Raw genomic sequence first — 15,897 nt, forward strand, 5'->3', positions numbered from 1 at the left:
CCGTCAACCAGCACCATGGGCATGATGGGAAAACCTGCCAGCCAGGCCTTTGCCCTGGGTCCAGAGTCTATGCCCTACCTAGGCAGACTCTGAGGACTGGAGGCCACACACACTGTTCTACGTTGTCCAGGTACCAAGGGCCAGAATCCCTAACCCCAGACATGGGCAGCTCCTGAGGCCAATGGGGAAAGAGGGGCACATTGGGAGTTTGGGGACAGGACTCCCACACCAGATTCTGTGGCCTGCAGGTGACATGCTGCCTGAGAAGAGCAGGTAGGAAATCTATGGGGGATAGAGACTAAAAACAATAGAGATAACACGGGGGGTCCAACTCAGGGCAGATTCAGGAAGACGCTCTGCAGAAGGGGGAGAAGATGGTTAATGGCGGCCCAGAGCTGGCTGCTAACCCTCCCGCATTCAGAAGTCCCGCATTCAGAACAGCCACCCCACCTGACGCCATGGGTGGTGGGGAAGACGAGTCGAGGAGCTGTGTGGTGTGCGGGGACCAAGCCACAGGCTACCACTTCCATGCCCTGACGTGTGAGGGCTGCAAGGGTTTCTTCAGGTGAGAGCCTGTTCCCTAACAGAAACAGCCCCTGCCAGGTGGCCGTTAAGCCTGTCACATGCCCGAGCTCGTGCAGCTCCATTCCTCCTGCACCCTGAGCCTAACGCCCTGTGGTCAGCTCATGACATCTCGCCAACTTCAGCACTGTATAAACAGGTGGCGTGATAACAGAAGACCGAGTGTGTGCCCCATGGACACAACCCTTAGTCCAGAGCCGTTATGTGTCCTCACTGCTCGAATCACGTCAAGCTGGGGCTGTCTGCTGAGTCCAGGCCCTCGCAGAAATGCTTCAGGGTCCACGTTCAAGGACCTCTGGGCACAGCTCAGATTAGTTCATGTCACCATAGATCTTTTAGGGCATGTCACCGCAACCCCTCACATACCCACCTGTCCAATGCCATCCCCGACCCTCTCAGACGAACAGTTGGCAAAAGCACTGGTCTCAGCTGCCCCTTTGCCAGAAGCTGTAAGATCAACAAGGCCCAGAGGCGGCACTGCCCAGCCTGCAGGTTGCGGAAGTGCCTCGATGCTGGCCTGAAGAAGGAAAGTGAGTCGCCCCTCCCACCCGAGTCCAGACCGGCCTGTGCCCTCCCTGCCCCACACTGCAGGCACAGGAAGCTTCTCCAACAAGTTGGGTGATGTCACCATAGTGCTGGAAATCTGCAGGGGCTCTGCCTCTCCCCTGATGTCACGGCCTCCCAGACTTTGTCTGCAACCCCTTCCCCCTTGCTCAGTCCATCCCAGCCACACTGTCTGGGGCCACCCTCAGACACAGCTGACTGTCCCCGGTCCTCTGAACTTGAAGTGGCCATTCCCTCCCCAGATACTCTTCCCCAGACACCTGGCCTGCTTTTTCTCTCGTCTCTCAAGTGTAGTGCCTGTCACTTAGTAGGTACTTGATAACCATTGAGTAAGGGCTGACTGCTTTCTCTGTGTGCCAGGTACTGGGGTTATGCTTCCAACAGACAGTGCAATGGGGCGCACACAAGTCCACTCACCCAGGCTCACCCCGCTAACAAGCCGCAGTGTCCAGATTCAAGCTCAGCTTTTCCCTGCACATCACACTACTTGTCGTGTGGAGAAGTGGAAACTGCAGAAATCAAACAGTTTGGGTTGAAATTCAATCTACATCCCTTAAGTATTTTGTGACAACCTGTCACTGGAATCTCAGCCTGCTTACATTTCTGAAAAATATGGGTAACAGCTGCCCTGCCTCCGCATAGGGCTAACGCCATGAGATTGAGCCTCAGAACCTGTGCGATGAGGACGCTATGTACACGTCGGTGCTGCTTCAGGACTCCAGAGCCCTCCCTCTTCAATGGCCCCCAGAAGCCAAAGCTCCTCATTCGGTTCCCACTTCACTGTCTACGCTTCCTGTCCCCAGCCCAGTGCACTGCTTTCAGTGGCAGTGTCCCATGGGCCGGGGAAACCGAACAGGACCCAGCGCCTGGGGCCTCAGGAAGCTTCCCTCCCACACCTTTCACGGTGCAGTGTGTGACTGTCCCCACCAAGGGCTGGCCTTGACAGCTGTGCCACATCTCGCCTGGGCAGTGATCCTGTCTGCAGAAGCCCTGGCCCAGCGATGGGCACGGCAGGCAGCTGAGCAGCTGAGTCAGGAGCAGAGAGCGCTGGTCCAGATGCCGCTGGGGGCCCACAGCCGTCACCTGGGCTCCGTGTTCCACCAGCTTGTGCTGTTCAAGGTGAGGCTTCGGGGACTGGGGCTGGAACGTGGCCCACAGGGTGCCGGGAGGCTGGCCTGAGGGAGGGCCATGTGGCAGCCCTCGAGATGAGGCTGGACGGACCCCAGGAGCCTGGGCCTGGGCCTGGACCTCGGGCCTCACTAGGCTCTGGCCCCGCAGCCCCCACAGCACCTGTTCACCCGGCAGCCGCACTTGCCCGGCCTGGTCCCCATGCTGCCCCTGCTCACGCACTTCGCAGACATCAACACGTTCATGGTGCAGCAAGTGGTCAAATTCACCAAGGACCTGCCCGTCTTCCGGTGTGTGGCCTCCCCTTGCCTTTCAGGAAGAAAACGCTCCAGGAAATTATAATCCCCCCGCCACCAAACAACAAGGTCACCCAGGAAACCAGCCCTTCCCTCGGCCTATCCCAGCCGCAGGACTTTGGTCTCGCAGTCCCAAGTCAGGGCTCCTGCCGTCCTCTTGGAAGCTCAGGCCTGACTCCTGCCTCTGCAGGTCCCTGCCCTTGGAGGACCAGATCTCCCTCAAGGGGGCCACTACAGAAATCTGTCACATCGCTCTCAACACCACATTCTGCCTGCAATCGCAGCATTTCCTCTGTGGGCCCCTTCGCTACACAATAGAAGATGGAGGCCATGGTGAGATGGTGCTGGACAGTAGGGGCGTGTGTCCTTGTGGTGTGGCGGGTGGCAAGGTGACCTGAGGCTCCTAAGCCTGTCTCTCCCACAGTGGGGTTCCAGAAAGAGTGCTTAGAGATGCTCTTTCGCTTCCACAGAGCCCTGAGGCGACTGCAGCTCCAGGAGCCCGAGTATGCACTCTTGGCCGCCATGGCTCTCTTCTTTCCATGTGAGCACCCCCAAAGTCCACAAGCTTTTGCTCTAACAACTCTCCCCAAACTCCCAGCTCTGTGGAGCCATCCATCCCAGGCCTCTTAACCGTCAAACCCGTGCAATGGGGCTATCCATCCCAGCCTCCACTGCCTGGGGCTCCGTGCAGCCCCCCACCTTGTCCCTCCCCGCTCCCTGTCTTACAGACCGGCCAGGGGTCACCCGAAGGGAGGAGACTGAGCAGGTGCAGGAGGAGATGGCACTGACTCTGCAGACCTACATCAAAGACCAGCAGCCCAGGCCCCGGGATCAGTATAGGGACACGGGGGCGTGGAGGGGGCATGGGGAGGGAGAGGTCCTGAGCACAAGATAAGGCTTCTACTGTCCTTCCCTTTGGGAACACAGGGCCCTGGGGTGTAGTCCTTCCCTCCGTTCTCATCCAGTCCAGCACCCTGATTGCTCCTACTTCTGTTTCATCTCACTTTTTCCAGATGTTTTTATTCAGTCGAGATGCAAATGACAGCATTCCTGAGTGATGACACTGTCCCTCACCCACCCACCTTCTCCAGCTGAAAGGCCTTTCCCAGGGTCTCGCTTAAGCTCTCCTGGGCCTTCCCCACTTCTCCATCTCCACTGGGCCAATTCCTTCCATGTCTCACTCCCCTTGACGTGACGTCATTCACAGCTTCACAGGCACAGCTGGTCCCTAGGTCAACAGTCCATGACCGCTCCAGGCTCTGAGGTGTGGTCTGCATGTGCTCTCGTTCCTGCCTCAACGGGCCAGTCTGGCCTGAAGAGGGCACTTTACACACAGAACACCCCCACCTTCTAGAACCTGCTCTAGACCAGACCCTCACATTCCACACAATTGAAGTTCTGGTCAAGTCTGGGCTTTCTTCACACGAGGCCCTCAGAGCTCCGGGTTCAAGACAAACAGCACGGGGAGAGAAGACAATGTCAGACAGAGGCCCCTTGGGGACCTTTGCGACCTCTGACAAACCTGTCACAGTGGAACATCATTTTCTCTAGAGTTCAGACCTAGCTTCACCGAGGCATTTCAGGGGCTCGGGGCCTCAGGACAGGACTCTCAGCGGCCTTATTTCCCTCCGCTTTCCCTGGTGACCGTGTGGTGACCACGCCATCTCCTCCTCCCAAGGTGTCTGTACGCGAAGCTGCTGGGCCTGCTGGCTGAGCTCCGAAGCATTAATAGTGCGTATGGACACCAGCTCCAGCACGTGCAGGGGCTGTGCGCCACGATGCCTCTGCTCCAAGAAATCTGCAGGTGAGGCCCCACCACCTGGACACACTGGACTGCAAAGGGCAGCTGCTGGGCCGGAGGCCGGCACTGCAGGAAGGGAGCCCAGTGGGTACAACGAAAGACTAAAGCAATAACTGCCTGTCCATGCAGTCATGGGGACCTGGGGGGGGTGGAGTGACCATAGGGGTAAAACTGTGCTCCAGAAACACAGGGTCTGGAGAGGGAGGACGCCCCTTCTGGAAGGGGGGGCCCCACTTTCTGAGGTCAAAGATTCCTTCCCAGCCTTGGAAGGGTCTGGGATGGAAAACAGGACGGGGAGCTAGCCCATCTAGCCCATGCAGACTTTGCTGCTTGGAAGAGGAAGAGGCAAGGAGCTTAATCCACAGAGAAATGGAGACAGGGGAGAGTGAGGGGGGACAGCTCAGCCGGATGGACCCCTCAGCCCCCGTCCCTTGTCCAGAGCCACAAGCACGGGAAGATGACGCTGGGCTGGCGGCAGAGGGGGAGCCTCCAACCACTGCCTCATCAGCTCCCCTGTGGCAGCTCCAGCTCCGGGGAGGGCACGGCCTGTCTCCCACTCTGCTCCTGGGACCCAGAGGTCACCCAGCAAGGTGGGCTCTGGGGAGGGGCCTAGTCTCTGGCCCTGGGGCACCTGACTCAGCGGCTGCAGCTGCTGGGGGCTCTGGGACAACCTCATCCTACAGTGACGCTGAAGCCACAGTGGGACCTGTTGCGCCAGTGATTGAGGAAGGCTCCGAGGGCCAAGGTGACGGGCAAGGGGGCCATCTTCTTCTCCAGCACAGCACCCACACACCAGTTACTGTCCACCAAGCCTGGGGGAGAGCACGGACACGATGGTTCATGGGGCTTGGAGAAAGGCATCGCAGAAGCAAGGGGAAGCCCCCAGGCCCGTTGTGCCTCCCAGCGTTGCCCCAATGACCCTCACCTCTAAACACCATGTTTGCCTGGGGCAGAGTCAGGTGGTAACCGAAGGAGAAGGTTGTGTCTTGTAGCCTTGTGTTTGCCTCAAGCTCCACTCCAACCTGAACCTGAGAATCAGGGGCAAGAATGGGAGGGGTCTGTCTCAGTGAAGACTAGAAGGGTCCAGACAGGGCTCAGCAGAGGGGTCCGACATGCAGGAAACAAATGTATGCGAAGTGTAGGCAAGAAGGAAAGTGTCAGCAGGACCTTGGAGGGGGTGGGGAAGGGGAAGTTCATGGCTGGCCTGCGGGTGGGAGATGGGGTCAGCAGTCTCACCTGTTCATTTGCCCTGTGGTAATAACTTGCATGGGCCCCGCCCGATCCCACATTCAACGTAGCTACCCAGTGTACAGCTGCAAAAAGCAAAGTGCAGGAGAAAAGGAACGTCACTGCAGGAGGCCACAGGCCAGAAAGCCCAGCCAGTCCAGAACGCCCCTCCCCATCACTATTCCTCCTCAGCCCATACCCGAGTACTTCCCAGCCAGGGTCAGGATGGCCCCCTCTTCGCCTGGCCGCCGGTGGTAAACTAACTCTCCTCCCAACACCAGCCGATGAGTGAGGCTCTGCAGGAAGTGAGCGACCATGATCACTGGGAGTGGAGACATGGAGTCAGTCCTAGAGACAACAGCCAGCAGCCCCACACCCCCAGGAGCCCCACCCCAGCCTGCCCGAGAAGTTTCTCTTCTAATCCCTGAACTGTACAGACGACGAAGAGTCACAGCCAACATGAGCAACTGGGCAGCCAGGACAAGAGGAACCCGGTCCCGACTGCTCACCTGATTCCCCGATTAGGTCAGGATTTCCCAGGGTCAGAGTGGCTGTGTAGTCGTCTCCCCGATACTCGCCATCAAACTGCCACGTCAGGAACTTGGACTGCTGTGTCTGGGGAGGGAAGGCAAGAAGTAGCATCTCCCTCCCTCTTTGCCATCACTATTGCCTCTTCTCCTCTCCCTGGACCCCCAGAGCAAGACACTCAGGGAGGAGAGAGAGGGCATGAATGCTTCAGTGGGTGGAGGGAGGCAGGAACCAGGGGTCACCTGAAAGACAGCCTTGGCTCGGAGCCGCTCTGCCAAGAGGAGCAGGACTTGGGCGTTGAGGCTGCCACTGCTGTCCAAATCCCCTACCACCGTCGGGAACACCTGTTGACCAGGCAGCAGAGGCAGGACGACTAAGTGGACGGCACCACTCTGCCCCAACCCAAATCCTACAGGCTTTCTCTAGCGGTACCCAGCGCCCCCTAGTGGAGCCACAAAGAACTCCCACCCATCACCCACAAATGTGTCCCCACCCTCCGCCCTCCCACTCAGGGGACACCCAGAGAAGCAGGGAGGTGCCCTGCCCATTCTTCCCCAGAACACACACATCTCCTCGTCCCCTGCCCTCGGGTCCCAGGTGTGTGGAGCCCTCACCTCTGTGGGGCTAAGGTGCCAGTCCCCTGCATAGGCCGCGTGGAGGTGATAGCCCGGCAGCCCCAGGGCACTCATGTGCACAGTGTGGGCCACCTGAGGAGAGAGAGAGACCTCCTGCTCCACTCAGGCCCCCATCCCATCCTTCAGCCTCTCCCCATCCAGAAGGCCTTCTAAAAATCCCAACTATCACAACATATACAGAGGGTCCCGCAGGCCAGGGAGGTAAGGAGAGCCCCACGGCCTCCCTCCTCTGCCCCATTGGGCCTGGCCAAGGTGGGCACAAAGGAAAGGAGAAGAGGATGGGGACAGGCAGGGAGGGACGTGAGGAGGCGCTGGAGAAGTGGGAGCACCTGGAAATGGCTGCTCAGAACCTTGTTGACGACGAGCTTCACTCCCTCCATCTGTGCTGGGAACACATCTGAAGGCGGAAGGGGAGGGAGAAGCACAGACAGGGAACCTCTTCCCCAAGAAGGAGTGTCCCCTTTCAACCCCGCGCGCAGAAAGCGCTGTGGAGGAACTGACCTTTCGAGTCCTGCAACCCAACGCTCCACCCCATTCCAGCATCTAACCCTCCCCGAGGCTGGACGCTCCAGCTGTGTTCTCCCCTTCCTCCTCCATCACTGCACACCCTGCGCTGAAGACCCTGCCCGCCTCTGCCCTTTCAGCTGAGACGCCCAGATGCCAAGTTCTCACCTTTGCATAGCCGGTGCAATTCATCGAAGCTGCCGGGGTTGGGCAGAGGTTCCTCTCGACGGGGACTCCGGCGCGGCAGGGCCCCCGTCGGTGCCAGGCCCAGCGAGTTCCCCATTGCAGTGCAGAGGACCGGGAGGGGCCGGGGTTGGCCTGGGAAAAGACGCTATTCCTCTCTCTACCCACCACGGGCGCCACCCCCCATCATCCGGTTCCCCAGTCCCAGAAACTTCCACACGGTCCAACGCTGGACCTGGAATGGGAAGAGTGGGGGGAGAGGGCACCGGGGGGAGACTGAATCCCAGCCACAGTCCCTTCCCATCTTTGATCCCTCACCCCCAGCTGTCACCCCGTCCCCGACCCATTCTGTAACCCTCGCCGTACCAGAGACCTCGCCCAGCTTCCTAGTCTTTCTACTCTTCATTCCTAGGCCCCAAGGCGAGGCTTGCAACGGAGCAGTAGCCCTTACCGTCTCAGACCATCCTGCTGCCCCTATCCCCCCGGCACACCCCGGTCATCTTGGTGGGGGCAGCCATCTTGAATGATGGCAGAACTGCGGCTTCACGTTGCATGCTCAGCGTGGTCATGAACGCCATCTTGGAACCGGGCAAAAAAGCTTCCGGAGACCCGACCTTCCCTTGAGGGGCCCTGCCCAATCTATTAAAAAAAAAAAAAAGAAGCGGCCTCGATCCCCCAGGGGCCAATGGGAGAGGAGGAAGCAGAGGAGTGGCAGGCCCGGGTCCTGAGGGCGCCCGCCCCGACGCTGCTGAGGCGGGCGGGGCTTGGTGGCGGCTCTGGGGACTTGCTCGCTGGGTGATGGCCTCTTCAAGGTCGGGGAACCTGGGAGCGCGCTGGGCGCCAGAGGGAGCGTCAGCGAGCCTGGGCCGCCGGCCTCCCTCCACCGCGCAGCCTGGACACTTGCGTTTGGGAAGCGTGGCGGAGGGAACCGCGGGTGGACTCGTTTCCGAGCCCGGCTGCCAGCGCCCGGCGGCGGCTGGGGCCCCCTCCTCGCGGCCCCCACCGCGCCCCGCAGACGCGGGCCGCCCGCGAGCACAGCTGCCCTAGGACGCGCGCCCGCGCCGCCCGGCCTGCCCTCCGTCCCCTCGGAGCGGGGCCGGGTGTGCGAGTTTGCGGCTGGAGCGGGGCCGCAGCCGCGGTCCAGAGCTGGTCCCTGACCCAGCTGCCCCCCGCCTCCCCAGGCGGAGCTGGCGAATGTACACGTACACGTGGGCCTGTGGACCCCGCCCGCCCGTGGGCGCTGTTCGCTCCGCTCCAAGGAGGGGCCAGCCCAGCGCCTCACGGTGCACCGGGGACTCGTGGAAGTCTGGGTGCTGCTCATCTCATCGTCCCTCACGTGGCCACCCCCACCTCTCAGGATTGTCCTCCGCACACCCTGCGGCTAAAAGGGTGAGAGATCAGCCGCTTCGGGTCTCTGTTGGGCTGACTTCACCCAGAAGCCTTGGGCCTGGGAGTGAATGTACTCCCTCCCTCCCAATCAGGGTGGGCGTCACTCAGAGGGACACCATGGCTGCTGCTGACTCGGGCTGGCTGACCACCACCTAGAACTGATAAGCAATCCCATGGCCAGGGATCTTCGACCTTTATCCTTTCACCTTAACCACCTTTCCTGCCAGGGCCCTCCAAGGGGGCAGGGCAGGGCAGGGCCTGCTTTGTTTTGTTGGGGGTAGAGCCACTCACTGGTCAGCACACTAGAGGTCATTCTGGGCTCCGTGTCTTCTCTCATCACACATTAACACGGGACTGAGTCAATGACACCCGCCCTCTGGCCCTCACCCCTGCCCCTAATTTCAACTCCTTTCCCCTTCTTCTGTTGTCCAATACCTTTCTGCCAAGTTGCAGTGAAGGGGGGTAGGGTTGGGGAGATGAGATCTAACCATAATGGGGCAAAGTGTCCAAGGGTTGTGGGCTTCATATGTCAGCGCTTTCCAGAGAAAAACTCACTAGTGCTCCAGCTTCCTGCTGCCGCAGACCCGGAGAGGACAAACCTCCGATGGGCCTCCACTCAAGCCTGTGTGACTGCCTCCCAGCCCGTCACCCAGCCCATGCGGCCCTGTGTACTTGTCCTCTCCTCCCCCAGGTCTCCAACTTGTTTACTCGACTGGCCCCTGCCCCAACGGGTCCCTCCACAGTTCTTGTCAGCTGACGGGGGTGGGGAAGCAGACAGTATATAGCCCGTGTCGCCCCAGCCAGGCCAGGCACAGACCAAGGACAGAGGCACAGACCAGGTAAGCCGAGGGAGCACCAATACTGCGCAGCATCCGAAGAGGACCAGGTTTCAAGTGTGGGGAGGGCAGGAGCCAGGTTGGTGTGAGCAGCTAGGTACGGGTCCCTGGGGAGGGGCTGCGGCCCATTCAACTTGTGTCCCCTCTGCCCCAGCTGTTCCCAGGCCACCTTCCCCACCGTCACCACCATGAAGCTGCTTGCAGTGACTCTGCTGCTCCTCACTATCTGTAGGCTTGAAGGTAGGTGTGATATGGACCGGGGGCCCCTGGGAAAAGGGGTAGGGCTGCTAGCTGCCCATCTGTCAGCTCTCCTGTGCCCAGAGCTGGCAGCCGGAGGGTTCAAGAGGAAGACTGCCCCTCTGTACAGCCCCAAGAGCCCTCAAAGACCTGGGGCTGGAGACCTGTTAGGGGAGGGCTGTGAGCAGGGCTGGGCACCACAGAGGGTGGCAGGACAGCAGGACCTGCGTTTGGGCCCAGCTGAGAAGACTGCATGTGTCTGTGTGCAGGGGCTTTGGTTCGCAGGCAGGCAGAGGAGCCGGGTCTGCAGAGCCTGTTCTCCCAGTACTTCCAGACCCTGGCCAACTACGGCAAGGAGCTGGTGGAAAAGACCAGTGGCTTGGAGCTCCAGACCCAGGCTCAGTGAGTCTCAGCAAGGGGTCTCAGGGCCCAGGTGCTGGGGAGGGGAAAGAGGGAACATGGGCGATCCCACAGAACACAGAGCTCCGGTGGGGCTCCAGGGGGACGAGGTCAAACCAGAGAGAACGATTGCCTTGTCCCCCTCAGAGCCATGGGCCTCATGAACAGATGGGCCGCAGGAGCCGGGCTCTGGATTTCTGTCTCCAGGGTGCTTCCACTCCCAGTGGACGGCTTCCTCTCCACCTAGAAGCTGTGCACTAGCGTTTGGGGATTTGGGTGTCACTTCCACCTCCACCAAGGCCCTGCCCATGCCGCGGGTCCCTCACACTGACCTCTGACCCATCGCATATCCAGGGCTTACTTGAACAGGACACAGGAGCAGCTGACACCCCTGGTCAAGAAGGCTGGAAGTGATCTGATATACTTCTTGGGCCACTTCATGGATTTTGAAACACAGCCAGAGGCCTAGTGAGGGGTCCACTGTCTCTCATTCCCAGCTGGCCCCTAGAACACCAGATGGCCAAGCCTAGAGCCCCTCTCCCTCCCTATTCCTTGTTTCCACAATAAATATTAAAAGAGTCAAGTGGTGAGCCAGGGTCTGTTTAGGACTGGGAGAAGGAAGGGTGGGGGAGGAGGGGGGACAATGAGAAATCCAGTAGGAGAGGGGCTTTGATGAGAAGCATGGAGAAAGGGTTGAAGGCACAAATGTGGGAAATGACAGGGCGCCGTGATTCTTCTCCAAACCAAAGGAGTCTGCAGGCCTGGGACTGGTTCTGCCATGAGGACCAGCGAACCTTTGCTCCGCAGAGGAGCTGTGCAGGGCATGAACGGAACCACTGCACTCGCGCAGGTCGCAGGAAACCAGGGCTCCCTCCCAGTGGCCTCCTGATCATTGTAGAAGAAGAGAGAGCTTCCATAAAGGGAACCCAGGGGTGCTGCCCAAGCCCCCACTTCCTTCCCAGCCAGGGAAACCCTGCTCTCCCACCCCACAGTACAAGACAGGCACTCAGTCCTCTCCCATGTTATCTGGGTGCCCGGTAGCCATCTGAGAGCTTGGGACTAGCAGACGTGACAGGCAGAGGCCTGGCAGACCTCCCACTCGGTCTCCTAGACACTGGGAGCTGTGCTACTCAGATGCCATCAAAGTCAGCTGCCCAGGGGAGGTGCTGCCCTCCCTTCTGGAATGGCATTGGGCTGGGTTGGTGTAGGAGGCTCACAGTCCCAAAACTAGAGAAAGGGAAACTGAGGCATTTTCCGGTAAAAGTTATCCCCACTTTATCCCCACCAAAACAGTTACTTCCCTACCCTGACTCTCACTTCTCATATGTCGTCTGAAATCGCCTTCCCCAGACACCAGATGAGGCTCCAATGCCTTCTCCGTGTTGATGCCCTTCAGTCTGGCCCTCAAGACCATCACTACTTATGACCACCTTCCTCCCCTTTCTTTCCCGGTAGCTGTTGTTTTCTCTTATGGCAAAATGTGTGGGGACAAAAAGATGTCAATCTGTCATTTGCAAGATGACCTTGGACAGGTGAAAGTTCAAAGAGCCCGACCCCACAGGGTTGGGGAATGGATCAAATGTTACAAGGAGCTGGAAAAACACACTGCAGAGCGCGAGTCACTTTGAGAATGGGGTACCGCCCTGCATGGGGGTGGCTGGGTGATCCTGGGGACTGGAGACCCATTGTGACAGAGTTACTGGGCAGAAATACTTCTAGGAATCCTGCCTCCTGGCAGAGCTGGAAACAGAACAGGCCCATATCGGGGGGCTCCTTAGCCACCCCCACACGCTCAGAGGTGCTGACGTCCCCTCTGGACCCAACTGGTCCCCCTTTGCCTTACCCAACTCCAATCCCTACCCAGCCGATAAGGTCCCTCTTGCCCCGAACCCACTAAGAACTCAGTTCACCATAAAACCCTCCTTTAGGAACATCACAGGAGCCTTCACACAGCACATGCCCTGCAAGTTTGGCTTTCCGACCAGGCTAGCTGCCGCCCGTGGGCCCTGAGTGGTGCACTCGGATCTGCTCACTCTTTGGGGCTGGATGGCCCCAGGTCGTGTCCTAGGTGCAAATGTCTGTACATGTGCCTACTAGAGCACTAGAGTCCCCGTGCTAGGGACCGGGCTCGGGCTCATCCGCCCTCACAGGCGGTGTTGGTCCCAGAGGCCGTGAGCTCTGCAAGGCTGGCAGCGAAGGTGACCTTACCCGGGGACAGCTCAGTGTCCAGTCCACGTCTGGTTGAGGGCGAGTGATCGAGCCGCGGGGTCCAGGGTGTGACGGCTTTATTGGTGGCACTCCGTCTCCATCACTCAGGGGTTGGGGCTGGGAAGATGAGAGTGCGCTCAGGGTGAGGCTAGAGCGTAACCATAGTGACCAGCCCCTGAGCACAGGTCTCTGGAAGGGACGCAGAGCCTCCCGGTCCAGTAATGAAGGCGTAGCGTCAGCATGAGTAGGTCAGCGAGCACGAGTGGTGGCAGGTGTGTGTGGTGCCGGCCACGGGGGCTGGGAGGCCGTGGCCTAGGGTGTCTGTTCCAGTTATTGTGGCGGCTTCTCGTGCTTCAGGGTCTCGTATGTCTCCTGGGTGCGCATGCTCAGGCCCTGGAGTGCAGGTCAGAGGTCAGGAGGTCGGCAGGTGAGGTGTCCCCAGGCTCCCACGCTGCCCACCCTCTGCAAAGACACTGAGAACCCCCCTCCTGCGCTGAGCGCCTGCCCTCTGCTGAGGGTGGGCATCCTCACTCACCGTGTAAATGCCATCTGACTTCTGTGGAGGCAAAGGGCAAGGCGTTAGAGACGCAGGACGCCTCAGGGCCCCTCGGCGTGGCCCCACCCAGGGCCCAGGGCTTGCCCGAGGACGGTGGGCCACAGATGCACACTTGCCCACAGGGCCACAAACGTTCGTATCTACACACACACGCGACTGTCACGGGCTCCTCACTCATCGGCACTCAGCTTGCCTCTTCCTTGTCACCTGCTGAGCACCTCACTTGTCACTGAGCTAGGTGGCAGGGTGGCAGCGGAAGGGGGAGGAAAGGGGGAGAGGGAGGGGGAGGGGGGCGCTGGAGCTCCTGCCGACCAGCCTCACAGACCCCTGCCCTCTCAGGGGCCGCTGACCCCAAGGCTAAAGCCCCAGAAGGGCCGAGTCTGCAAAATTGTCCACAGCCAGGTGTGGGGATCCGATCCATACCTCACAGGCCACAGCTGCCTTCCGCACCTGGATCTGGAGAGAGCACAGGTCATTAGCAAGGCCCATCCGCCTCCCTGCAAACTCATGGGCACCCTCCTGCTCCACCCTCTCCCCGCCTCTGCCCTGGAAGCCAGCCCGTGCCCCCCGCCAGCCTGACCTTGAGGCGACAGTAGAGGAGGGTGAGGACAATGCCGTACAGAAACAGGATGGCATCCAGGATGTAGCAGAGCTGAGGCTCGGCCAGGGCGGCTGAGGGGACAGACCGTGCCCAGTCGGCTTCAGGGAGGGGACCTCGCCTCCCTCCGAGCCCTCCCCGCCCTCCTCCCTCGCCAGGAGGGCTGCTGTGTTGGGCCTGACACGCAGCCTGTGTGCTTTGGCACTGTGGGCGCCTGGGTCACCACCGAGCACTTCACAGCCCCCAGGGGACCCATCTGAGTTCACTGGGCAGAGACCAAAACCTCAGCCCGGAGAGGGGGACAGTGACAAACTTCAGTGAAGAAACCACAGGAGTGTCTCTGCTAAGTCCTGTGACCTGTGGCTGAGAGCTGGACAGGAAGGATGTGAGCTGGGGATGGGCGGGAAGGCAATTACTCCATGATTGGTCATCTGCTCTGCCTGTTTCTTTCTGCCCCTTCAGCCACTTCAGGCAGAAAACACAAGGCCTCTGCTTTCCCAGGCCTTACGGACACGGCTGGCGCAGCACACAGGGCTCCAGGGAATGACAGCTGTGCCATTCCGCCTGTCGCAGGGACTCTGCCCTGTTACTCACCCTGGGCCACTGAGAGGAAGTTTGTGCAACTAAAAAAATCACGCTCGGCCTGAGCACCCATCCGCCTGGCCCTATGGGTGACTGGTACGTGAGTAGCCCTTTCAAAGGTGACACTATGTGAACCTGAAGGCCACCCTTGAGGGAAGTGCCATCACCCCTGTGTGGAAGGACGACACCAGGACTCAGAAGCAGAGCTACGTGGCAGAGCCCACAGCCACGTCCAGGTATTTCTGCTTTCAGTGTGTGCCCCTTCCTTACGGCTCGGTGGCCCTGCCCCTCGTCTCCTGCTGGCAGACTGGACACTCACTCACTTCTTCCCTCCACCTTCACAGCTGGGCTGGTGCAAGTCCTCTCGTTGACTTCTTTCAATTTCCCCAATTTCTCCAACCACCTCCTTCCCGTACCCCAGCTGCAACCATCCATCTTCAAAACATTCTCACAAGATACCCAAGAGCAAGAAGTGAGAATTTGTGAACGCTGACTGCAGCCCGAGGGCAGCTGAGGTCTTCCCGTCGTCGCCTCAGTTTCCCCGTCAGTGCTCAGGTCCCTGCAATTGCGTGCCGCCCGCCCCCCACCAGCTGCTGACAAATGCCTGCGGTGACCCACAGAAGCAGCCATTGCGTCTGTCTGACTGCCCGTGCCTCACTCCCAGGCACAAGGACAGGCCGCAGCCCCTAAAGGGACTACATAAATATTAACTCAGCCAGCTTGACACCGGCGCCCAGTGGAGAGCAAAGGAACCCCACCGGAAATGCAGCTTTTCCCAAACCAGCTTTTCTTGTCACACACTGTTCCCCACCCCCCACAACTGAAGCCTTAGGTGCACAACAATCCTGAAAAAGAGAGGGGGACACGAAAGGAGGGAGCTACTACGATTCGTGTGTCCTCATGGGAACCACGCAGTACCAGCCTCAGGGCTCTGTGCCCCACTACCTGTTGCCCACCTTCCTGCTTCGGCCCCCAAACACGTGCCCTTGACTCCCACCCTCACTAGACCCTGTCACCTGCTTGTTCAGCCAGAAGGAGCACGAGAAAGACCACTGCTGGACGCATCCTGGGCAGGATGTGGGGACCGTGAGCGGGGCTCGGACGCTGTGAGGGCACTGTGTGGCTGTGCTCAGCAAACAGCTCCCTGACCACAGAGCACCCCCCTTCCTGCCACGCCTTCCCCCAGCTTCGGCCCCTTCCCCTTCCTGCACAGAGACCAGGCGGATCCCGGAAGGGCCAACTAAGGCAGCTGAGAGAGCTGGGCTCTTCTGCCTCAGTCCTACAGTGACCAAAGGCCTGCTGCCACAGAGAGCGGGGACTGCCACCGTGGGAAAGGCTGTGTGACCCGCCATCGCTGCAGCCCTGTCCAGACACACCTGTGATAACTGCCCTCAAGTTTCCACAAGGCCCCACCACGGCCCTCTCCTGCCCACCTGGAACTGTACCCGTCTTGATTTGAGTTTACCAATTTGTGTGAGCAGCAAATTTAGGCGAACGATGGTTTGGGGAAAAGAGGAAATGGGGAATGGAGAAGTGGAAAGGACAAGAGTCAGAGGAGGGGGTGGGGATGAGCAGGAAAAACTGCTAACAACTGTGTCTGACAGAGAAGTGGAGGGTTAACAAATGAGTTTCCCATCAAAACGA

At 59.7% G+C, this 15,897-nt stretch overlaps 4 protein-coding genes across 5 annotated transcripts; 2 read left to right on the forward strand and 2 right to left on the reverse strand.

The window, feature by feature from the left end:
- The first annotated feature begins 229 nt into the window (after positions 1–229).
- Positions 230–4,516, forward strand: NR1I3 (nuclear receptor subfamily 1 group I member 3). Its single transcript, XM_081025908.1, has 8 exons — positions 230–565; positions 982–1,112; positions 2,117–2,265; positions 2,425–2,564; positions 2,761–2,903; positions 2,995–3,111; positions 3,299–3,404; positions 4,249–4,516. The coding sequence occupies exons 1-8, from the start codon at positions 375–377 to the stop codon at positions 4,376–4,378; spliced, it is 1,107 nt and encodes a 368-aa protein (XP_080882034.1). The 5' UTR covers positions 230–374; the 3' UTR covers positions 4,379–4,516.
- Positions 4,517–4,897: 381 nt separating this feature from the next.
- On the reverse strand, positions 4,898–8,029 carry TOMM40L (translocase of outer mitochondrial membrane 40 like). The gene is made up of 10 exons (XM_081025904.1): positions 7,900–8,029; positions 7,434–7,683; positions 7,091–7,158; positions 6,741–6,833; positions 6,369–6,470; positions 6,108–6,213; positions 5,798–5,920; positions 5,608–5,684; positions 5,297–5,399; positions 4,898–5,183 (listed from the first exon to the last, which is right to left on the reverse strand). Exons 2-10 carry the CDS (start codon positions 7,546–7,548, stop codon positions 5,044–5,046), a joined length of 927 nt encoding a protein of 308 aa, XP_080882030.1. The 5' UTR covers positions 7,549–7,683; positions 7,900–8,029; the 3' UTR covers positions 4,898–5,043.
- Positions 8,030–8,127: 98 nt separating this feature from the next.
- On the forward strand, positions 8,128–10,898 carry APOA2 (apolipoprotein A2). 2 transcript variants are annotated; one of them, XM_081025905.1, is made up of 5 exons: positions 8,128–8,837; positions 8,930–9,676; positions 9,828–9,913; positions 10,180–10,312; positions 10,664–10,898. In XM_081025905.1, the coding sequence occupies exons 3-5, from the start codon at positions 9,862–9,864 to the stop codon at positions 10,776–10,778; spliced, it is 300 nt and encodes a 99-aa protein (XP_080882031.1). In that variant the 5' UTR covers positions 8,128–8,837; positions 8,930–9,676; positions 9,828–9,861; the 3' UTR covers positions 10,779–10,898. The 2 variants fall into 2 exon arrangements, with proteins under 2 accessions (XP_080882031.1, XP_080882032.1); XM_081025906.1 differs by having other exon boundaries at positions 8,208–8,837; positions 9,529–9,676; positions 10,664–10,890.
- Positions 10,895–15,419, reverse strand: FCER1G (Fc epsilon receptor Ig). Its single transcript, XM_081025907.1, has 5 exons — positions 15,270–15,419; positions 13,654–13,745; positions 13,497–13,529; positions 13,053–13,073; positions 10,895–12,910 (listed from the first exon to the last, which is right to left on the reverse strand). The coding sequence occupies exons 1-5, from the start codon at positions 15,316–15,318 to the stop codon at positions 12,848–12,850; spliced, it is 258 nt and encodes an 85-aa protein (XP_080882033.1). The 5' UTR covers positions 15,319–15,419; the 3' UTR covers positions 10,895–12,847.
- Positions 15,420–15,897: the final 478 nt, after the last annotated feature.

The sequence above is a fragment of the Rhinolophus hipposideros genome, assembly GCF_964194185.1.
Source record: "Rhinolophus hipposideros genome assembly, chromosome: 19".
NCBI classification, from domain to species: Eukaryota; Metazoa; Chordata; class Mammalia; order Chiroptera; family Rhinolophidae; genus Rhinolophus; species Rhinolophus hipposideros.

Bases quoted from the DNA above. Each gene is read 5' to 3' on its own strand.
- NR1I3 (XM_081025908.1), top strand. From the start codon at position 375: ATGGTTAATGGCGGCCCAGAGCTGGCTGCTAACCCTCCCGCATTCAGA. The intron at 2,266-2,424 runs GTGAGGCTTCGG...CTGGCCCCGCAG, and splicing joins ACCAGCTTGTGCTGTTCAAG to CCCCCACAGCACCTGTTCAC. The intron at 2,565-2,760 runs GTGTGTGGCCTC...CTGCCTCTGCAG, and splicing joins AAGGACCTGCCCGTCTTCCG to GTCCCTGCCCTTGGAGGACC.
- FCER1G (XM_081025907.1), bottom strand. From the start codon at position 15,318: ATGCGTCCAGCAGTGGTCTTTCTCGTGCTCCTTCTGGCTGAACAAGCA. The intron at 13,530-13,653 runs GTCAGGCTGGCG...TGCTCTCTCCAG, and splicing joins TCCTCTACTGTCGCCTCAAG to ATCCAGGTGCGGAAGGCAGC. The intron at 13,074-13,496 runs GTATGGATCGGA...TTGCCTCCACAG, and splicing joins AGGCAGCTGTGGCCTGTGAG to AAGTCAGATGGCATTTACAC.
- APOA2 (XM_081025905.1), top strand. From the start codon at position 9,862: ATGAAGCTGCTTGCAGTGACTCTGCTGCTCCTCACTATCTGTAGGCTT. The intron at 9,914-10,179 runs GTAGGTGTGATA...GTCTGTGTGCAG, and splicing joins CACTATCTGTAGGCTTGAAG to GGGCTTTGGTTCGCAGGCAG. The intron at 10,313-10,663 runs GTGAGTCTCAGC...TCGCATATCCAG, and splicing joins GAGCTCCAGACCCAGGCTCA to GGCTTACTTGAACAGGACAC.
- TOMM40L (XM_081025904.1), bottom strand. From the start codon at position 7,548: ATGGGGAACTCGCTGGGCCTGGCACCGACGGGGGCCCTGCCGCGCCGG. The intron at 6,214-6,368 runs GTGACCCCTGGT...TTCCCTCCCCAG, and splicing joins GAGCCAAGGCTGTCTTTCAG to ACACAGCAGTCCAAGTTCCT. The intron at 5,685-5,797 runs GTATGGGCTGAG...TGCTTTTTGCAG, and splicing joins CCTGGCTGGGAAGTACTCGG to CTGTACACTGGGTAGCTACG.